Below are 22,396 nucleotides of genomic sequence, written 5' to 3'. Positions count from 1 at the left end.
AAACAACAAAGTCAATGATTATTTGATAAACATGTAAAACAGAAAATTTTAATTGACAGATTTACTTTTAAATAATGTATATAATTCTTCAAATGATTTAGAATTGTAGTTATTATTGACTATATGGTAAAGGCTGGTTCTTAATAAAAATAATAAAATTTAGTCTTAATTAAGATAATTATGACAAAATATTAAGTAGAGATAAATCAAATAATTTGTTATTTATTATTATTAATTAATACTGGGAGCATTTTCAATTATAATTATAATGGAATTAGACATTTGACGTGTCAAGATTGCTAAAATATTTATTTTGCTTTTTAAAAACCATCGAAGTAACTTCTACTAGGTGAATTTCATTCTCATTTTAAGGAGGTGTCTGAGGATCTTCATTTTGAAGTTATCTTTTTGTTTAGTTTCTAAATAGATCATAATTTTTCGATTAACTTAAAAATGAATCTTCTAACTATTCATTTCGGTGAGATAAATCTTCAGGTAAGCTCATTTTTTTTCTTCCTCTTTGAATTTTAGTTTTATTTGCTGATTAGCTTTATTAAGATTGAATTATTATCTTTCTTTCTATTCCACTTCCTTCCCTTGCTTTGCTTCTAGTTATAGTTCTACAAGAACCTAAATCTCTCTCTTTGAGCAACTAATAAAGACTTTTGCTTAACTTTGAATATACTTAGCTATCTCTAAATTATTAAAGAACTGTCTTTTTTTTCTTTGCTTTATTTTAGCGAATACTTGGATTTAGTTAGCTGATTATATTTTTTACATTTTACTTAGGAAAATAATACTAGAAATTCTCATATTTATCTAGCTTTCCATGGAGCAAATCGAATTCATTGTCTTCAATTAAAACATGGATGGAAGATTTTACATCAAAATTTACAACTTAATCATAGTTCTTTTAAGCAATTTTCGATACGCTCTCCTGTTTTATTTTGTTTTTTTCGGCTGACTAATTGTTATTCATATCTTTTGAAGGTTATTTTTTTAGAGCATTAAATCTATGATGTTATTGTGTTATTTTGTCTGTAATATTTTAAGAATTTTCATTTAAATACATTGAATTTCCACCTTCCTAATCGCAAATAAATATCTAACTCTAGGGCTATTCCTATAAATTTGATTAAGCATCTACTTCCAAATAAAATACTTAAGAAGTCTTATTTTTAGTCAGATTTTGTATCTCTTTTGGTTGCTGGTCTTCAATAACAGAATGAATACTCGGTAAATTATTTGATGGGCTTTAGAAAACCAAGCCAACTTTTTTTTTAAAACATTGTTGAGATTTTTTCTTTTCAAGTTATCCAACAAAAGGAGATTCAGAAATATCATTCGTAAATTACCTCGATCTCATTCCTTCTTAGAAATTTTTATTAAAATCAAAATCATCATCTTCAACTTATTAAAACTGTCTTGATTTCTATTTAAAGAAACTAAATTAAAAGTATTATTATTCATAGGCTTCAATGTCATCTATTTAATTCTCTAAGTAGTCTAGCAAAGCTTAAGTATTGTAAGGAGAATTTTCTAATGTTCCCTATTTCTTGCCACCTCTTTTGTATTAGTTTTTTCTCTCCTAAGAGCAGCTCATTTAATTCACTCCAATAATTTTAAATTTCCTAGGAATAAAATGTATGAAAGGACATCTATCTATTTCGTGATTATTGCTTTAACATGACTTGCATTTCTAATTCAGCTAGCTAATATCATTGCTAAATATTAATTTATCTTACAAATAAATAAATTTTTCATATTATTCTTTTTCTTCTTTTAGTAGCTGGATAAAGTCCTCTCTCCTTATCTTCAATATTTTACTAAACGATTTGCTTCTAACATTTAGACATTCGGTATTTCCTGAAAAAAACGATCTTTCCCCAAAGCATTCTCCCTTTAGATTGTTAAAGTTAAATTATAAATAATAACCATGATAATAATAACAATAAAAATAAAAATTTTTACCCTTTTAAGATGAGCAATAAATCCTAACTAATTAGAGCTTTTACTTTTTTATTTTAGTTTCTACTTATTGTAAATTTCAAGTTCCCCAAAAAGTACAAAGTAAATTGAACAATCGAAATTTCCTTCTTCTTATTAAATAAGAGTTTCCCCTGGAGTCAGCTTTTGTTCTTTAATTATTGAAATACACTTTGCAAGAATTTCTGGACTAAAGTTTTCCTTAAGAACCTTACTTTCTTTTAAAATTAATTTATTCGACTAAATCAAAAGTTCTTCTTTAAGATTATCAGAAAGTTGCTATATAATCTTATTTTCTTCTTATAAATTTTCATCAATTGACTCTTTCCAGTAATACCTAATTAAATAAACATAATATTTTTAATTATCAAAAACACTTTTTTTCAGTAATAAATTGTTCTTTATTTATTTGTCTATTTTACAGATTACAATTCATTATTTATTTCTCTATATAAAAATTGGTTTTTATGGATCCGATTTTAGTTAGAAATAAATATATTACTTTTACAAATATCTTTAAAATTAAATATTAGCCATTATTTATTTATTTGTTCCTAATTCTATTTTTATTTTGAGATATTTAAAATATTCTTAAGTTAAGCGTTTATTTTGTAATATCAGATTACTAATTATAGAATTTAAAAATTATTTTCTTTTGATTGTTACTTGAAGTTTTATTCACATTCTTAAAATTCTTATTAAAGAAAACATCATTGATATTTTTGAATAAATTTTACTTTTTTTTAACCACTCGTCTATTTGTTTAATTGTTTAGTTAAGTAAACAAATAAATTTTTTGTAGGGTGCTATTAGATTTTTAAAATTATTGCTTTATTTTCTTAGTTATACTGAATTGATTTATGTATTTATATCTTTAACAAAAATACAAATATTTTAATTCTTTCATTTTTCAAAATTAGCTTAAAATATTAAAATCAATTTCTTTTAAAATTTCGAAAACAATTTAAAATTAATTAAATTGAGAAAAATAAATTTTTAATTTTTTACTCTAAATATTCAAAAATACTTTTTCTGGTGCTAGCATCGATGTGATTTTTATCCATATAATTAGCTATTATATATCTTTTTTCTTAAATTAATTTTTCTTTAGTAAAAAACTCCTAAAATATCTCACCAATAGAATTAAGTGTAAAACCAAACATTATGCAGCAAGTTATTATTAGAAACACACAAATAGCTACTTCTAATGGATTAGTAGGTCTGATGTCACCATATCCCACAGTACTCATAGTTACAATTATGTAATAATATGAGTATAAATATTAATCATACCATGAAGAATCACTTAAATTCATTAAATCAATCCAAGAATAGAACGATTAGTTTCCTTTTTCTACATTCAAACTAGAACTTGAATTTCCCTATGAAGAATCAAAATATTCTTGTGAAACTAGACCTATTCGCAGCCAAATGCATGCAAAAATGTGAGATATAAATATGATATTCTTGATGAGGTTGATTAATTCAATGCAATTTTACATTTTTCTATCAAATTAGAATCTGAATTTAATCTTTTTGATTATCACATAGAAGTCATTAAGTTTAAATACAATAGGTAGTAATAAAATTAAGACTGCTCTATTTTGTTAGATGTTACAAAAGTGTATTAAGTAGTAAACGGAAGTAAAGAAAACAGAGCAAATATCACAGTAAAATGTTATAGAAGATCTGTAATAGCTAAATATGTCTTGTCTGTTAGTGCAAAGGATACCTTTAATGTAGATGCCTGTGTTTATTGTTAAGAAAATATCAATAACAAGGCATAATTAACACAATAAGAGTATTCTAATATCAAAAAGGTTATTAATATTTATATCAACTGTAAACGCAATTAAATAAAAGAAATAGCAAATGGAGATACTGATTATCTTAAGCATTTACCAAATACTTATGAAGTAACTATGAGGCAAGAAAATAGGAATGGATATCCTTTAAATCATTTGGAAAATAAAAAATTTATTATCATTATTCTAACTTTAATTATTTAAATTGCTATTATCACTTTGTTAAAATGTACTCAAATCATATATCTGCATCAATTATTTTTAATTAAGATTTTTGTACAGCCAGATCTTACTCAACTATAAAAAAGTATTTATATACTTCTTTAATCTTATCTTCTTAATAATCTGGATAAACATTTCAACTTTTTGAAAAGCATCTTTATCCTGCTTTAAGTGTGATTCTAAGCTATGGCCTGAGAGATTAAAATCTTTATCATTCATTCGATTTTACTGGCTTTGCCTTTTAGTGTCCAAGATGCTCTTAGAAAATAAATTATCAGTATCTTGATTAATCTGTAAAAAATTAGATGTTCTAAAAAGAGTTCTGACCTTTTGACTATTATTTTCTGTGTTAATTTTACGATTTGTATCTTAAATAGTCTTCGATTTCCTATAATTCTCGCGATGACATTAAAAACTCTAATTTTCCCTTTATGAAGAATCTAATTTTCTTTCGCTCATATTTCTATCTTGCTTATTTTGTTTGATTGTAGATAACTTTATCCAAAAAAACAATAGATTTCGCAGATTAGTTAATATTATCAAATTTTAATATCTAAAACAAAAGCTATTTTTTTATCAAAGTAAATATTTTCAATATTTATTTTACTAGTAAATTGCATTTAAAATGACATAATTTCTGATAAATTTTTTTGTAAATACACAATTTTAAAATTCCATTATATTAAATATGTAAATTGTATTTTTTTTAATACCATTCATCTTTGTTTTTATCATTAAAATCAAATTTGAAATGTATTATTTATTATCTTCATTTTCATAATTAAAAAACACACCACACTTTAAACCTAAAAATTACTCAAGTGATAAATTACTTTAAGCATATAGTGTGTCTCAAATCAAATTTGAATATTGATTGATATATATTGAAAGTTATTAAGTTTCTTATAGAAATTTGTTCAAACTCTAAATATATTTTATATTTCCAATTTAATTTGAGTCTCATTGTATATATATATATTTTTTTTTTTTTTTTCATATATTTAATTTAGATTATATTTAAATTAATTATAATTTATGAAGGATTTAAGAATTAATCGCTTTTTAGCTGATAAAATTTTAAAAAACTAAAACTATTAATAATAAATTATAATAGAGTTTACTTACTTACTTACTTGATTAAAATCTATTAAAATTTTTAAAATTATATTTTTAGAATGTTCTTTTAATCTAATAAATATAAATGATTTTTTTAGTCTTAAGAAGTTTTTCTAAAAAAATAGCAAAATTATTATTCTAATTTTTACTCAACAAAAAAAATTATTTTTAGTTATTTAGAATACTTTGCTAGCAAATTTGTTAAAAAATAATTAATAATTAACTTAATATTTCAATAAGGCAATTTGCCCGAGTTGGTTAAGGGGGACGACTTAAGATCGCCTGGATGTAATCCGCGTGAGTTCGAATCTCACAGTTGCCAATATTTTTTTTCATTTTATATAGGAAAAATAAAAAGTAATGTTTTGAGTATTTTAATGATGTGTGATTAAAAAAACTATTTATCTTAAATATAAGGATTATTAATTTTAAGAATAAAATATTTAATAAATTGCTTAAAAGTGTTTTTAAAATACATATAAAGTGAATTAATATAAATAATAATTTTTTGATGTTATATTGAAATCTTAATATTAAATGTTATTTGCAAAAATGCCTAATTAAAAATATAAATAATTTTTTTCATGGCCTTCTTAAACCTTGAAATACACATTAATTAATTTTTAAATAAAAAAATGCAATTAGATATTTTCAATTTTATTTTTAGAACTAAATAAAAGGTTTTTGCTTTTACTTGTTAATTGTTTAAGTTTCATCAATAAAGAGATTTTTAAAGTTGTGATTATTATCCAAATAGGTATGACCTTTTACATTGAGAAGAAGAGGGTTGTATCTAGAAATGTTCTTAGTCTTCTTCAAATAAAGGGATTTCTAAATCAACTTTTATTGTGTTATTTTAATTCTAATTTGATATTTCATTAGATTGCTTGCTCTAATTCAATTAAATTTCTTCAAAACTAGAAATATTTGATTATTCCAATTTAGAAGAACTATTTTAAGCTTATTTATTAGATGAAAAATCTGCGTTTTACTACTTAATATTAAATTCAAAACTTTAATTGATTGAAATTTGATTACTATCTGTTTTCTAATCTCTGTGAGAGCTCTTTAATTGTTAGATAAATTTAAATAAGTTGTTTCTTCTACCATAGCAAGTACTATTATCATTTTTTGAAGTTTTTTTAATACCCATCTTATTTCTTTTACTTAAGTTGATTTCATTTAATTTATTTATTATTTCTTTACAATTTTAGAATGGATAATAGTATTTAAAGTTTTAAAGCGATTCAAATTTTCCTTAGAATACTTCAAAATCGTAATTTTAAAATGAGTGTAAAATAAACTTGCTAGGAAAATCTATACTAACCTTGGCTTGATTTTCAATTTAAACTTAAAAATTGTTAGCATTTTCGCTACTTATTTAGTGTTTAGTACATTTTTCAGAAATTTATAAGTCCTTTAATGATTAATTTATGAAGCTAACTCTGTTATTTTAGCCATATTTTTAATAAAGATGACTCTCTGTTAATTCATCTAATTCTTAAGTAAGTTTATTGTTTTATTATTCCATGCTCTCTGAAATAACATTCTTCTTTATTTGATTTAATCTTTTTCTTTTGTTTACTAAATCACTGCCCTCCTCACTTTAATTCTAAATGTGCTGCTAAATTTCTTCATCTAATGCTTTCTGGCTATTCATAAGGCTATTAGTATGAATTAAGGCAAGTATCTTAGATCTTCTCCTTGGAAAAGCAATCTCATCTTTTACCAAACTACTTTTCTAAAATTGAGGTTGCATTTGTTCATTGCTAGCATTTTAGAAGACTTTATCTTAATGCTCATCAATCTCATTAAAGCTATTATTATATTCATTCTGAAAACATGGATATTCTAAATTTTAGTTTTCAAATTAATCAAGATCTTCACATTTATCCTCTATAAATTAAACTATTCTATAGACATTATTTTCTAACTCTTTTAAAGTATTCGTTTTATGAGAAATATTTCTTTAGAAGCTACTGTTTCGAGTAATATGAGGAAAATTACGATCATTTTCCTAGAGAATTTTAAACTTTTTTGGAATATAATGCAATATTGGACATAAAATTTCAGAGTGAGTCCTTTCTTTACAAGAAGAACACTATTCATTTAGCTAAGCGTAAAATCCAGAAAATATTATTTTATCCTTGATCATGCAAAACTTTTCATAATCACTTTGATATTATTTTAAAATGTTTACAAAATCACTTCTTTTAATTTTCAAAAGTGTACTAAAACTTAAACTCCTTACACCTAAATTTTCCTTTGCTCCAGTAAAAAATGATTATTATCCAAAATTTTCTCCCTATTATATGTAAAATAAAGTGATTAAAATGTAATTTTGCTCTTTAGAAAATAATAATAAAAGTTATTTAAATTACTTAAAAAATCTTTTTAATCGAATGGACATCTTAATAATTATTTATTTTTTCTGATTTTTATCCATTACTAAAGAATTCTAATTGACCTTGCTGCACAAAATAAAGATAACATTCTACATTTCCTATTTGACAATCAATAACAATCTCTCCAGGAGTGCAGTTTTATTCTTATATATATGGAATAATTTCTTAAAGTATTTATTTATCAAAGTTATCTTTAAGTATTCTATTTTGTTTTAAAATTAACTTGTTTGATTCTAATGATATTAATTATTTTAAATTTCCTGAGAGCTAGTTTAAAATTATATTTGCTTCTTATATGTGCTCATCTATTTCTTCTCTCCAAGTATACCTTTACATATTAATTAAAGTATAAACAAACTTCTATCTTATTTTGATATAATTATGTTAATATAAGTAAATTTTACCCTCATTATTTCATCTTAAATAAATAATTAATTAAATTTTGGGTAAATAAATAAAGTTAAGGAGGTATTTGTTTTTTTTTTTGGTTAAAGAAAATAATAATCTTTTAATAATTAGAAATAGAATTTGTAATTTTTAAAATGTTTACTCTAAATACTCAAAAACTTGTTGTTAAACTTTAGAATTTATTTCTTTTTTTTGCATATATTTGGATATTATATTTCTTTTTTAAAAAATGTTTTTTTCTCTTAGATAAACATCTTAAAATATATATCCAATTTGATTTATTGCAAAACCAAAAACTAAGCAGCAAGTCATCATTAGAACAATACATACCCCAACTTCTAAAGGATTTGTTGGTTTAACATCTCCGTATCCAACTGTTATCATAGTAACTACTATAAAATAATATGAATATAAGTACTAAATAGCCCAATTCTCATTTTAAATGTTCATAAAATCAATCCATGTTGTAAAGTTCTACTAATTAGAAACACTCTGAGTGCTAGCTAAATACCCTTAATTTATTTTCAAATTAAGTTTGGCAGTTAAGATCCAAATACACGAAAAAACATGAGAAATGAATAAAATATTTTTGATAAGATTTATTAATTCGAAAATATTTTAGGTTTCTTTTTTTTAGATGTATTTGATTTTCATTTTTTATAGCATATTATTTAAATCTTAATACTTTAGGACAATAGGTAATAATAAAAGCTGCTAGAGAAAAGTAGGAGTAAAATCAGTTAAAACTAAAAATTAGTATAAAAAATAGGCTATCACCTGGATTAAATCTCTATAAAAACATTTTGAAGACATGTATTATTATAAAATTGCACTCCTACTATTATTTAGCTATCCTTTTAGGTATATGGCTGTGTTTAAGTGCACAAAAATGTCTAAAACAAGAAAAAATTAGCATCCAAAAGAAATATATGGACTTAATAATTCTTAAATAGACACACTAAAAGCAAAGCTAACTAAATAAAAAAAGAAGCAAATTATTATGCAAATAATTTTTATAAAACTCCATATTTCAAGGAAGATATTATTTGGATTAAAAATCATCCATTAAGCTACTTCATTTTATTTTTTTTATGTTAATAGATTCTTTTTTTTTTATCGCTCTGCTTACTTTTCAAAATCAAAGTATGAAGCTTAGTCATTTATTAGATTTACCTGCGTTATATTCAAGAGTTTATAAAGTCGCTTCCTACTCAACATTAGAAATTTTTTAACATAGGTTTTAAATTTTAGCTTTTTCATAATTTATTCAAGCTGTTTCCATTTTGCTTAGCCATCAGTAGAATTTAATAAAACCTTTGAGTTCTACGAATCTGAAATAAACTTTTTCTAATACGATCCAGAGTTTGATTAAAAAGATGAATTTACTCTTTTTACCTAATGCAGCATATTGCTAGCCCTTTTGAATGTAGGCAGCTAATAATGATTTACTCCGACGGAAAAAGTGCTTCTCTTTGAATAATTTTGATTATCTATTTATTAGCTTTAAAATTTGTTCTCCTCCGTCATAATAAAAATTTGTTTACTTTTTATCTATTTTTTATTCTGATTATCAAAAGCATAATTTATTATTAAAATTACTTTAATAAATTAAGAAAAATGCAAAATTAATAACTTGATGCCTTTGTCTATTTTTTTAATTAAATTATGATTTTCTGACTATAACAAGGAATTTAATTGACAATGTTAAGCTATATATAACCAAACAACAAATATAATTATTTAAAAATGTGATAGTCAATTTTACTCTTTGAACTAGTTAGTTAATGACATGCTATCTTATTAGTAATGATTATTAAAAAAATTATCATAAATTTTTATATTATATATTCTAACTTAACGATTTTGTATACAAAATCTATTTTAATTTTTATATCTTAAAAAAATTATTTAAATATTTAATTCACCATATTTAAATAATTTTTGCTAGCTAATCCTGAAATATTTAATATAACATTTATTATTTTTAGTGAGTAAAATTTTATAAGAGTTTAAAATAAGAAATTAAATTAACTTTTGAAAAATAGATGGTAATTATTAATTAGTACAAGATAAATAAGATATATGGAAAATAAGTTTAATTTTGAAAAAAGAGCAATTAATATTTTAGAAGAATAATATTTATAGAGAATCTTATTAAAATGTATGAGATAAATAGATTGTAATATTTTTGAAAGATTTTAATGTAGAAATAAGAATCAATTTTTATATGAAAACATTAAGTAAGAGTTATGTAAATAATTGGAAAAATGTAACTAAAGTATATTATGAATTAAGTTTAATATTGTTAAAATACAGAGAAAATTCATTCTAAGGATAATTAAAAACATAATCAGATGCAATAAAATTCCTTTAAAATTTAAAATCAGGAAAATTATAAATGAAATTAATTGAATAAATTATAAATATCTAAAATAAAACAAAGATATATCTATTCGGTAAGTTATTATTTTTAACTAATGATCCATATTCAACAATATAATATTTGAGATAAGGAAGATTTCAAGGTAAAATTCCTAGATATGTTACTTTTGAAGTTTAAGGATAATGGAATGAAATTTTAATTTATGGAGATAGTGGAAGAATGATAAGACCTTTATTTGTAATTGAAACTAAGGATTAAAATAATTAAATATTCTAAGAAATAAAAGATTAAAATAAAATATATGATTAATTAATTGTTAAAAATAAAATATAAATAAACTTGGGAATAATTTTTATCTGAATTTCCTCAAAGTATAGAATGGTGTGATATTTAAGAAATAAGTAATAAATTAGTTTCACCAAGTGCTCAAATATTAGAATATAATAACTTTTTAAGAAATAGTAGAATTAATGGATAATAAAAAAATATATCATTATAAGAAAAAAATAGATATGTAGGAGTATATTTAAATTTTGATTTGATGGAAATTCATCCTATAAATGTTTTAGGTATAAATCCTTCAACTATTCCTTATCCTCATTGTAATTATGCACCTAGAAATATTTTTGCTTTTGTTCAGATGAAGAGAAGTGTTTAAAAACCATATAGTGATAATGATTTAAGATCCGATATAAATTAATATCTTATTTTGGGTTCTGCTCCTTTAGTTTAAACAATGACAACAAATATGATAAATACAAATGAAAAGTTTAACGGTACAAATGTATGTATTGCAGTATTGTAAGAACATGGATATTAACAAGAAGATTCTATTACAATTTCATCCAGATTAGCAAAATCTATGTATTTATAATGTAAATAAGATATAATAGAAGTTGTTATTTAGAAATAATAAACTGGATCGACTGAAATTATAGGAAGACCAGACAGATATAATTAAAGGTAAGAATGGAGATGTTAAAAATTTCTAACATGATTTAAATTATGAAAAATTAGATGAAAATGGATTAATTAGAGAAGGTTCAGTTGTAAGAAAAGGTGATATTGTTATAGGTAAAATATTAATTTTAAATCAAGAAGATTAAATAATTGATAGATCTATAAAGTTTGAATATGAAGAAGGAATAATTTTAAAAGTGAAATAAATTAATGTTGATGGATAATAAAAAATTATAATAAGATTTATTATTCCATTATATCCTTAAATTGGTGATAAATATGCTGCAAGATGCGGATAGAAGGGAACAATTGGAACAATTAGAGATGAAAATTAAATGCCATATACAAATGATGGTACACCAATTGATATTATAATTAATCCTTGTTCATTTTCAACCAGAATGACAATAGGTATGAATATTGAATAATATACTTCTTATCTTGTGTTATTAACTGGATTGTTTTTGGATTCTTCAATGTTTTGCGATGTAAAAGATTAACTTAATAAAACTTATAAACATTTATTAGATTATTATAATAAAATGTAAAATCTTAATGATACAAATCAAAGTGAAGAAGATAGATAGATAAGAAGAAATATAAAGAAATATATTGGGATAGAAAAAGATTTATTATCCTTTAACTGGAGAATTTATTGGATATGCTCAAGTTGGATTTGTATTTTATGCTGCTCAAGAATAGAAAGCGTTTAGTAAACTTTATGCTGTAGGATTTAATGAAGCTTATAGAAACTAAGTATTTTAACCTAGAGATGGTGCAAAGAATAATGGAGGTTCGAGATTGGGTGAAATGGAAATGGCTGCATTTTTATCTGCAGGTACAACAAATGTAATAAAATAATTTGCGTGGTAGCACTCAGATGGTTTTGTTGTTGATATATGTTCTCATTGTGGTTTATATGCGCATAGAGATTAGAATTAATAAAAATATTATTGTAAAAATTGTAACGGTAAAAGCGAAGTTGTTAAAACATAAATATAATATTCGTCGAAACACTTTAAGGATTTATTGAATTCTTTGGGTATGTCTATTTATTTCAAACCAAAATAGAATATATGATTATGTTGATTTGATGTGATTTTATTTATTTATTTTTTTTTTAATTATTTATTTATTTATTTTAAATATTTAAAACTAAAAGTTTTTTATTTTTTTGTTTTTTCTTGTTTTATTTTTGTTTTTTTGTTTGGTTTTTTTTTATTTGTTTTTTTTTGTTTTTTTTAAATTGATATAATGAAATTTTAATTTTCAATATATTGGTGTAATTAAATTAAAATCAGAATCAAAATAATCTCTTGTTGAGTTTTTCATATACTATTTTTAATTATTTATTTTATTCTATTCTGTAAATGCATGGATTAGATTGAACATTAAAGAAGTATGGAAGATTATTTATATCATTTTTCTTATTAAATTCCTATCCGGTGTAGCTTTTTTGAAGTTCTTCATTAGCTATAATAAATTTATCCAATTCAAATATTACTAAAGGCTCTCCATAAAAATCACATGAGAATAACAATTTTTTCATCACAGCAAAAGCAAAATATAAGTTAAATTATATGCTCAAATCTTAATTAAACATTTTTTACATTTTATCCATTAAATTTTCAATTTCCTTTTAATGGAAATAAATCATTTTTGTAGAAATAATTTATTTATCCTTCGAGTTCATTTCATCATCAAATGTTTTCAAATTTGGAACAGATTTTTTAATAAAATAAGATACTGTTTCGTAATTAAAAACGACATAATCAACGAAATCTGTTTAATTTTTACTACAATCGGTAATAAAAGTTGCAAAATGTTTTAAATTATTATCCACAGTATCTATAAATCTTTTTGCATTTTAAACGTTTGTGGGATTTAACATGTGATTTTATAATTAATCTCTTGTTAAATCAATGCGCCCATATGGTTGCTAAACAACCAATTTATCTACCAAATTATTGAATAAGACTTCACTGAATGGAGTTTAATTTCCGAGTTTGTCTTTAAAATGAATTTAAAAAACTTCCATGAAAATCTGGTTGAAGAATTGATAAAGAGTATCATAATCGTTTTTGGTGTTAAAATTATGAACAACAGTGAAGTAATATTTCTTTTCACTTAATTTTTAGAATATGTCTAATCTATTATACACAACTTATTTTTTTTAATAGAGATATTCATACAATGTTTATTTACTTCCTTCAGATAACTGTTATTTAATTAAAAAGCATTCATTAAGATTATCAATTATTTCTTCCATATTTATTTCTTATAATTTAAATTCTGGAATTTGACCTTAACTTGATATCGGTAATCTAGGCTTTATAGCTACCCCTGAAAAATCTTTACTTTCGATTACAGGATATTGTTTGTTTCTAAACATGCTAAACATAATTTAGGATTCAGGATTAATGGTATATGTATCCATATTAAGTGCATTTATTCTAGTTGTTTTTATGATATGTGTATTCGTACTATACACTTTCATGCATGCCAAGTTCAAGAATACGTTAATCCGTACATTAGGGTGAAGTTTCACTTTAAAGTATTTTTTCATCTTATTATTATTATTTCATTACCGTATTATTAGAATATTAAGGCCTACCTTATGGTTTTTTAAAAATAAGTTCTTAATTAGAAACTTACTGTATTTTTTATTCTACTTACTATTCTTTTTCTTCTTTTTCTTCTTTTTTCATTCTTTTTTTCTAAACTCGTTAGGAAATCTCAATGTCATTTAAATCCTGAGAATTACTTGTTTTCTTTGACTTTCTGCTACTCATTTTTTGTTATGCTATTTACTTACTTTTCTATTAATAAATATATTACCTTTTCACAAAAATTATTTTTCATTTTTTATTATTATTTAAAACTAAAAGTTTTTTATTTTTTTGTTTTCTTGTTTTATTTTTGTTTTTTTGTTTGGTTTTTTTTTATCTGTTTTTTTTTATCTGTTTTTTTTAATTAATAAGTAAAAAAGAGATATTAATTATCAAATCAAATTTAATTGTTAATTTGAATATTCATAGTTTTAGTTTAATTATGATTTAATTATTTGATAATTCATTATTATTTTTTTGAATTTATCAATGCTTTTTAGATAATTTATGCTTCTTAGTATTAGTTTGGATTTATTTATACGATAGTTTTGTAAGGCTCATAATCAGGTTACTATTGTGGTTGGTAATCGCCTGCATACATTTGTTATGTATTTAATATAGCATCTTTGAAATTTTTGAATTCTGCATCCTCTAGGGGAACTCCGTAAAATTCGTGTATAGAGAAGATTTTTTTTACAAATGCTAAAGCAAAATAGATTTCAAATTGTTGAGTTATGTCCTATTTATACTTATCTTAGTAACGTTTTAGTATTCTTAAAATGTTCTGCATATAGAAGTAATATTATATTTAGCAAACATCAGTTACTGAAGCAGATTTGATATTTATTAAATTGTAAAACAAGTTTCTCCAGTCTTCTTAGTGTAATAACTTTCCATTTACACACATGCCAAAACCAGCCATAGTTTTATCTTCTTTTGAACCGTGAACAAAGTTTGCGAAATGAATTAAATCTTCATCTATCAACTTTATGAATTTTTTAGATATTTATGAATAGTTACTATAACTAAATAGATATTTTCTACATTGTTCCTTACTTAATGTAATTTTTTAGAAAGGAAATTGTGTGATTATCTATCTATTCACATATTTCACCAAATAATTTCTTGTCAAATGGAAGTCCATTGATAATTTTCTAATTATAGTAATAATTCTAAGCGAAGACTAAAAATACTTCTTGGAATTGCTCATTTAAATTTCCATATTCTTTCCTAATGTATTCGAAATCTAAAATAGTTCTAGGTTGTACATAATCTTTATCTTTCTTTTTGGCTAATAGTTATCCAAACAACTTTCCAAATTAATCATTCACATAAAGGAAGAAATTCTTATCTTCATATTTTTTATCTTAATCGCCAAACATACTGCTGATGATGGAAAATATTCTTTTAAAGCTTTATTTGGAGATAGAAAATTCAGAAGATTCTTTATTTTAATTACCAAGTTAGTAAATACAAGAATCTTTAATTCCTTCGTCTTTCTGTTCGGGTTATCTTATCCTAGCTCTATTCATTTGTTGCTCAATTTCTTCTTTCTTCTTTTTTAAATCCTCTTCGAGATTATTTCCTATGTAATTTTAAAACAATTCTCTGTTTTAATCTTTAAATTTATCTAAATCGGAATTTCTATCCATTTAATTGATATTTTTATTAATGTTCTTTATTATTGTTACCTATATAAATAAATTAAGCTTTCACAATTATTATTTTTCATTTTTTTTATTTTTATTTAAATTATTTAATTATTTAAAACTAAAAGTTTTTTATTTTTTTGTTTTTTCTTGTTTTATTTTTGTTTTTTTGTTTTTGTTTTTTTTATTTGTTTTTTTTTTTTGTTTTTTTAATTTAATTATATGTATTCATTTTTCATTATTACAAGTAAAATTGTGTTAAAATTATATTAGAAGAATTAATCTTGTTCATTTGAAAAGCTCTAAGTTCAATTGAGCTTAAATGTTTGCTAAAAAGAAATTTTATGCAAATTTGTATTCTTCGGGAGTTATTTCTTTATTTTAAGGATAAGGCATATCCTTTAAATAACAGCTCCAGATTTTAGTATATAATTAGTGTATATTTTTTATACTCTAAATATAATTTTTTTAAAGCAATTCATTATCTGTTAGAGGAACGCCATAGAAATCGCACTTAACAAATAATTTCTTTAATATTGCCATTTAAAAATAAAATACAAACTATGCATATAAACTTTTTCCTATAAGTTTTTATTTGTCACTTATTATTTTTTGTATATTTTCTCTATGGAAATATAGAGAAATTTGTCTTAACTTTAAATTATTTTTAAGCTATTCAATTAAAGAGAAATTTGTTCTTGTTATAAATACGTTATAATTCTCTGTTATATATTATGGCTTAGGCATGATATCTTTATTAAAATAGATAACATCTATTTTATCTTTACTGCAAACTTACTATTCGATATTATTTTTTTCGAAAATTATAAAATTAGCAAAATGCTCTAATTTGCTATTGACAATTCCTATAAATTTATCAGAAGCTTTTTTTGCTTATTCAGAGTTTGAAATATTTTCATATTGCCAACTATTTTATTAGAGGCAATGAAAAGGACATTAAGAAATTATTTATTCATATATCCTTTCAAATAATTCCATATCAAATTGGATTTAACTGTTATTTAAGCTTTCATTATTATCATAGATATTCTTTATTTTTGAATTAAAAATTTCATCAAATTATTCATAGACTTCCATGATATTGTTGTCTTATAATTTTTTAATCGAATTGGCAATATTGTAAAACTTTTCTTCGTTATTTCCAAAATATATTGAAAATAAACTTTCATACTTAGCATAAAAGTAATTATATAAACTTGTATAACCTTCGATTTTTTATTTTTCATTCGCGGATTTGTTGAAACAAGTTATTAATTTAATTATCAGAAATTAAATTGTTTTATCATCAATTTGGAATCCCATCTGAGATTGAACTCTAGGTTATAATATTTGTAATTATTATTACTATCTTATTTAAATTTGTTAGGATTATTTATGCTCCTTAATTTCTTATTCATCCTAATTTTCTATTTTTAATTTTTTGCTGATTTTCTCCTCAAATTATTCTTCTTCTTACTTTACATTTATTTCAATAAACTCTTCTAAAACTTTTATTTCTTCAGAGTTTTTCTTTGATTCTTTATCTTAAGAAAAACTTTATTTCCTTTTACTCATATTCTTATTATAGCTTTTATTCTTAGTTTTATAATTTAAAATAATATTGGTGTTTTACAAATATTTTTTTTCAATTTTTTAATTAAATTTTTTCTTATATTTTGTCCATTTAATATCTCTACATATCTATATATTTATCCTAACCCATTTATAAAATAGGTAAAATAAAATCTTATTCATTATTAGTAATTCCACAATAACTATCATAATAATTTATCATCAATCTAACTGTTCCATATGTATCATATTCATCTTAACAAAAAGGAACTCCATAAAAATCACAATCTAGAAATAGTTTTTTTATTATAGCAAATGCTAGATAAAATTTATAATTTTATTTTTCTGCATATTTTTAAAAAATTTTATAAATATTATACATATTTGCATAAATATATATTTATGATATAATTAATTCATCATTACCATCTTCTTAAAATGCAAAATTTGTTAAATTATAATATCTATTTGTTTTTTCACCAAATTCACCTTAAATATCCTTATTTACAAACATTCCATAACCTATAATTTTATTTTCATTATTTAAAATAACATTAAAACTTGCAATTTAAGTAATATTTTAAACAAAAGCAAAAGAATTAAAAACAAATTTTCTTGTTGCAATACAAAAATATTCATATGATAAAGAATAACTTAGATATGATTTATGTGTTGTTTTATAATTTTTAAGTGGCATCCAAGTAATTATTTAATCAAAAATTTCACCAAATAATTTCTCATTAAAATCAATATTCACTTATTAATTCAAATACATTCCAGCAAAAATTAAAAAATAATTTTCAAATTCTACTCTTTAAATTTAATTATCAATTTTAACAACATCTGAGATACATTTATATTATATTATACTATTTCTCTTTAATTTTGTTTATGCTTTCTCTTTTATGCCTTAACAATATGTTTATTCAAAAAATTATCTAAGCATCTAGAAAAAAGTTTTTTTTTCTTAGAATTATTTTTTAAACATATTACGGAGTTCAGTAAACATTTATTTATTTTCTTCGAATTCTGTTGCATAGGTTTAATATTTTGCTTTTTTTTCTTCATTATCCTATGATATGATATTATTCATTTATTTTTATAGATAATTTTCATATTAAGATTCTTAAACATTATTAGAATCTCTTATTCTAGCTTTTTTCATCTAGTTATCTTCTTGATTCTATTCTTGATTCTCTTCTTTATTCTCTTCTTTATTGTTATTATTATTTCTATTTTTATATTCTCTTTATATTTTATTCTAAAATAAATCTTAGTTTTATTATTTAAATTTTTAATAGTCAAATGATTAATTATTCCTATCCATTTTATTTATATTCAAAACTAAAAGTTTTTTATTTTTTTTGTTTTCGATTTTTATTTTTTTTTTGTTCTTTTTTTTTTATTTTGTTTTTTTTTCTTTTTCTTAAATTTTTAAAATATATAAAATAAAAAAAAAATTTTATTCAATTCATTATTGATTCACGTTCGTGTTTAAACTGAATCACAAACCATCTAATTTAATATTTATGTAGCCTATTTATTGTTTTTGAGCGTTCCTATAATTTTCGACCTAAATTTTCATGTTAGATTTATAGGGCTCATACTCCTATTGCTTGACATGATCGAACTTTCTCAAGTAGCTCTTTTATAATTGAATCATCGCTTAACGATAATTTTAAAATTCATCGTCAAACAACGGAACTCCGAAGAAATCGGGCACAACAAAAAATTTTTCTATAATAGCTATCGCTAAATAGAATTCAAAATTCTTAAAATTTCGCAATTTCGTAAGATTTTATTATTAGACGTATATTGCCAGTTATTGGACTTGATTTTTTAGTTACAATTTAATTCTCTTTAGCTAAATACGGAATTTATGTTCCTTTCTTAATTCGCTTTCTTTAGGGATTTGTTCGGTGTTAAAGTTTATAACAAACCCAATCGAATCTTAAACTCCATAATTACAGCTAGCAATATGAACTAGATTTTTATTTACTAACTAATAGAACCTCCTGGTTTGTTATTTGATGAGATCATTATTCATCAAATCGTCAGCGCGCTCAGAATCAAGCGTTAAAGTTTAGAAAGGAATTTATGTTACGATACAATTCAAAACTTTTTGATAGTATTCGATATGAAAATATTTCCCAGTTTCCTTATGCAACAAATGCGATGCGATTTACATGAACCATAAATGGAATAATTCGTTATGTTCTTGATATGTGATTCTGTTTTGATAAAAATCTGTTATTTTCATGGCTTTTTAAATTTAATATCGCCCAGGCAAACGTTTTTTAGTTATATGGTTATCTATCAACGAAGAATAACCAAGTAAGCTTGTATTAACAATGTCAAGGCCAAAATCTTAGAAAGTTTATTTATCTACTATTTCTTTGAAGTGATAAATCATTCTTTCTATTTATTGCTCAAATGTTTCCCCGGAAAATTAAATTTCTGGAAAATCATTTCCTTTGTCAGGAACAGTTATATATAACTTGGCTCTGTCTGAAACTTTAACCTCGTATTCTATGTAAGCTGTGCTTTGGGGTAACGTTGTGTTTTGGGGTAACGTTATGCTTTGGGGTAACGTTATGCTTTGGGGTAACGTTGTGCTCTGGGGTAGAGTATGTTAAGGTCTTATCCTTGCCATTAACATATCAGGTTCTATTTATTATTATTAAAATCCTATATTATTAAAAGTGTCTTACACAAGAACTTTTTTTGGATTTATTGTCTAATAAAGTTCCTTGTTTTAGTCTTTCGCTTTTTAATCCTTTTAAAATTATTCTTCTTCTTCTAATATTTATTTAGAAGTTTTTTTGTTGTTATTATTAGTATACATGCCTGTGCTCTTTATCTATTTTTCTAATTTATAATTGTTATATCTTTTCACAATTAATATTTTTCAATTTTTATTTAATTTTAGATAAATTAAAAATTAATTATATCGTTAAATAAAAAGAAAATCAAATCAAATCAAATCAAAATTTCATACATTGAACAGAACTTGCATTTCTATCCATTCTAATTACATTCAGAATTATAAAGATGAATATTCTCATAATCGTAAATACCTTTATATATACTAACTTTTTAAGGTAAGAATTCCATTATTTAATTAAAAATAGATAAACGTTAACTCAATCCTTTCCAATTATTATCATTTATCATATTAAGCAAAAATATATCTTTACATAATTTCTTATAAAATCTATAAATTAAAACAATATTATTATTAAATTTCTTCTCATAAATGGATTGAATCTTCTATAACATGAAAAGTTCATCAGGTTCAACTCCGATTTTATTTTTATTATCCAAATAAATCTTTGTTTAAATTGGAATATAACAAGATTCTCTTTCATTTTCATCTTGAGAAAATATGTAACTCTTGTTAAAGACTTATAATTCATATTCTAAATCAAGATATTGATAAATCTTATAGAGTATCAAGAATGTGATGTTATTAAAATGATAATTATTATTTAATTGGTCTGAAAACATACTTTTTCCTTTTCTTATTATCAAGACCATTTTTAAACCTGACTCATTTTCAGGATCTTCGTCTTCTATTATATTGATTATTATGTTAAAAGATAGAAGATAATTATTAAAATGGAAAGTTAGTTTTCTTTTTTATTTTTCAATGTTTCCTAATTTTATGCACATATTGTAGAAATTAATGGCTTATGATATAAATATCTGTATATCTTCACAAGATTATTTAACTAAATTATTTATTTACATCATTTTTAAAGAGAAATTTTCACCTGATCTGAGATATTCAATTTTATTATAATTTATTGTTTCATATATTTTTTTCTATTACTTTATGTAAATCTGTTATTTGTGGAAATTTAAACTATAATGACCATAATTGAACATTTTCTTTGTTTTATTCCATGATTTTCTCTCTTCTTCTTCGTCTTCAAAAGGATAGTAATCTATGAATTACTTGTTTAATTATAGAGTTTATTTGTTTATATGTTTGTGATTTAGATCATATATTTCTTGTTTTTAGTTTCCTAAAAATTATAAGAATCCTTTTACTATGTATGTTGTTTTACATTATGCTTTATTCTTTATTTTAATTGATTTTTGAATATATTATTTTTATCTTTTTTCTGAATTATATTTTTCAATTTTTTTCCATCTCAATTCCAACTATTCGTTCAAATAAATTATTCTGTTGCTCTATATAATTTGATTCGTTCAAATAAATTATTCCGTTGCACTACATAATTTATTTTCACTCAATATCTATTTTTTTATCACCTAATTATTCATTCCAATTCTAACTATTTGTTCAAATAAATTATGTAGTGCAACGGAATAATTTATTTTCACTCAATATCTATTTTTTTATCACCTAATTATTCATTTCAATTCCAACTATTCGTTCAAATAAATTATTCCGTTGCACTACATAATTTATTTTCACTCAATATCTACTTTTTTATCACCTAATTATTCATTCCAATTCTAACTATTTGTTCAAATAAATTATGTAGTGCAACGGAATAATTTATTTTCACTCAATATCTATTTTTTTATCACCTAATTATTCATTTCAATTCCAACTATTTTCACTCAACATCTATTTTTTTATCACCTAATTATTTATTCCAATTTTAAATCAGAAAAAAGAATAAAAAAAATAATTAAATATTCTCAATTTCCGCACTTAATTATGTCTGAAGAAATAATTAAATGAGCGCGAATAAATTTTGTAGTGAAACGGAATAATTAAATGAGCGCGAATAAATAGGAAGAATTAATTTGATCTTATTTAATTTGATGCTCAGAATTTATTTGTTTGTAAAAATTTCAGAGTTAAAATTGTATCAATTTATAAATAAAAAATAAAATAATTTATCTAATTTTAAATCAGAAATAAATAATAATAAAAAAATAAATAAATTTCAATGTCGCACAGACAATTAAATCTGAAGAAATAATTAAATGAGCGAATAAGAAATTTATTTGTTTGTAGAGATTTCAGAGTTAAAATTGTTTACATTTATAAATAAAAAATAAAATAATTTATCTAATTTTAAATCAGAAATAAATAATAATAATAAAATATAATTCATTTTCAAGGCACACATATGAATCAGAAATAAAATAATTAAAAAAATAATTCATTTTCAAGGAGCACAGACAATTAAATCTGAAGAAATAATTAAATGAGCGCGAATAGCAGGACAGACAATCAAATCTGGAGTAATAATTAAATGAGCGCGAATAAATTATGTTGAGGGAAATTTAAAATTATTTT

The 22,396-nt window shown here is 22.4% G+C and overlaps 9 protein-coding genes across 9 annotated transcripts in view; 3 read left to right on the top strand and 6 right to left on the bottom strand. All coding sequences in view use genetic code 6, as the record gives it.

Annotated features, from left to right (window-relative positions):
* Positions 1-253: 253 nt before the first annotated feature.
* On the bottom strand, positions 254-2,422 carry TTHERM_00809190 (cyclic nucleotide-binding domain protein; the record flags this gene model as incomplete). Its single annotated transcript, XM_001012019.2, has 3 exons — positions 254-1,900; positions 1,972-2,323; positions 2,409-2,422. The coding sequence occupies 3 exons, from the start codon at positions 2,420-2,422 to the stop codon at positions 254-256; spliced, it is 2,013 nt and encodes a 670-aa protein (XP_001012019.2).
* Positions 2,423-3,150: 728 nt separating this feature from the next.
* On the top strand, positions 3,151-4,339 carry TTHERM_00809180 (transmembrane protein, putative; the record flags this gene model as incomplete). The annotated part of the gene is made up of 3 exons (XM_001012018.2): positions 3,151-3,431; positions 3,563-4,020; positions 4,074-4,339. 3 exons carry the CDS (start codon positions 3,151-3,153, stop codon positions 4,337-4,339), a joined length of 1,005 nt encoding a protein of 334 aa, XP_001012018.2.
* A 1,505-nt stretch (positions 4,340-5,844) lies between these two features.
* Positions 5,845-9,553, bottom strand: TTHERM_00809160 (cyclic nucleotide-binding domain protein; the record flags this gene model as incomplete). The annotated part of the gene is made up of 3 exons (XM_001012017.2): positions 8,085-9,553; positions 7,511-7,862; positions 5,845-7,434 (listed from the first exon to the last, which is right to left on the bottom strand). The coding sequence occupies exons 1-3, from the start codon at positions 9,467-9,469 to the stop codon at positions 5,845-5,847; spliced, it is 3,327 nt and encodes a 1,108-aa protein (XP_001012017.2). The 5' UTR covers positions 9,470-9,553.
* A 1,313-nt stretch (positions 9,554-10,866) lies between these two features.
* TTHERM_00809150 (DNA-directed RNA polymerase II) lies at positions 10,867-12,365 on the top strand (the record flags this gene model as incomplete). Its single annotated transcript, XM_001012016.2, has 3 exons — positions 10,867-11,200; positions 11,289-11,773; positions 11,907-12,365. The coding sequence occupies 3 exons, from the start codon at positions 10,867-10,869 to the stop codon at positions 12,363-12,365; spliced, it is 1,278 nt and encodes a 425-aa protein (XP_001012016.2).
* A 223-nt stretch (positions 12,366-12,588) lies between these two features.
* TTHERM_00809140 (hypothetical protein) lies at positions 12,589-14,077 on the bottom strand (the record flags this gene model as incomplete). Its single annotated transcript, XM_001012015.2, has 2 exons — positions 12,589-13,832; positions 13,900-14,077. 2 exons carry the CDS (start codon positions 14,075-14,077, stop codon positions 12,589-12,591), a joined length of 1,422 nt encoding a protein of 473 aa, XP_001012015.2.
* A 280-nt stretch (positions 14,078-14,357) lies between these two features.
* Positions 14,358-15,546, bottom strand: TTHERM_00809130 (hypothetical protein; the record flags this gene model as incomplete). Its single annotated transcript, XM_001012014.2, has 2 exons — positions 14,358-14,879; positions 15,088-15,546. 2 exons carry the CDS (start codon positions 15,544-15,546, stop codon positions 14,358-14,360), a joined length of 981 nt encoding a protein of 326 aa, XP_001012014.2.
* Positions 15,547-15,767: 221 nt separating this feature from the next.
* Positions 15,768-17,414, bottom strand: TTHERM_00809120 (hypothetical protein). The gene has a single exon (XM_001012013.2). The coding sequence runs from the start codon at positions 17,323-17,325 to the stop codon at positions 15,832-15,834; it is 1,494 nt and encodes a 497-aa protein (XP_001012013.2). The 5' UTR covers positions 17,326-17,414; the 3' UTR covers positions 15,768-15,831.
* Positions 17,415-18,619: 1,205 nt separating this feature from the next.
* TTHERM_00809110 (hypothetical protein) lies at positions 18,620-21,187 on the bottom strand (the record flags this gene model as incomplete). Its single annotated transcript, XM_001012012.2, has 5 exons — positions 18,620-19,975; positions 20,114-20,142; positions 20,193-20,687; positions 20,889-21,062; positions 21,169-21,187. 5 exons carry the CDS (start codon positions 21,185-21,187, stop codon positions 18,620-18,622), a joined length of 2,073 nt encoding a protein of 690 aa, XP_001012012.2.
* A 1,182-nt stretch (positions 21,188-22,369) lies between these two features.
* Positions 22,370-22,396, top strand: part of TTHERM_00808110 (hypothetical protein) — a gene marked incomplete at both ends in the record, with an annotated part of 293 nt that continues 266 nt past the window's right edge. Inside the window, one exon of the mRNA XM_001012011.3 lies at positions 22,370-22,396. This exon is cut by the window's right edge and continues 182 nt beyond it. Coding sequence (XP_001012011.3) covers positions 22,370-22,396 — 27 coding nt within the window.

This window comes from Tetrahymena thermophila (assembly GCF_000189635.1).
Source record: "Tetrahymena thermophila SB210 genomic scaffold scf_8254718, whole genome shotgun sequence".
Taxonomy (NCBI): Eukaryota; Ciliophora; class Oligohymenophorea; order Hymenostomatida; family Tetrahymenidae; genus Tetrahymena; species Tetrahymena thermophila.
This window is presented reverse-complemented; position numbering and strand designations above follow the sequence as displayed.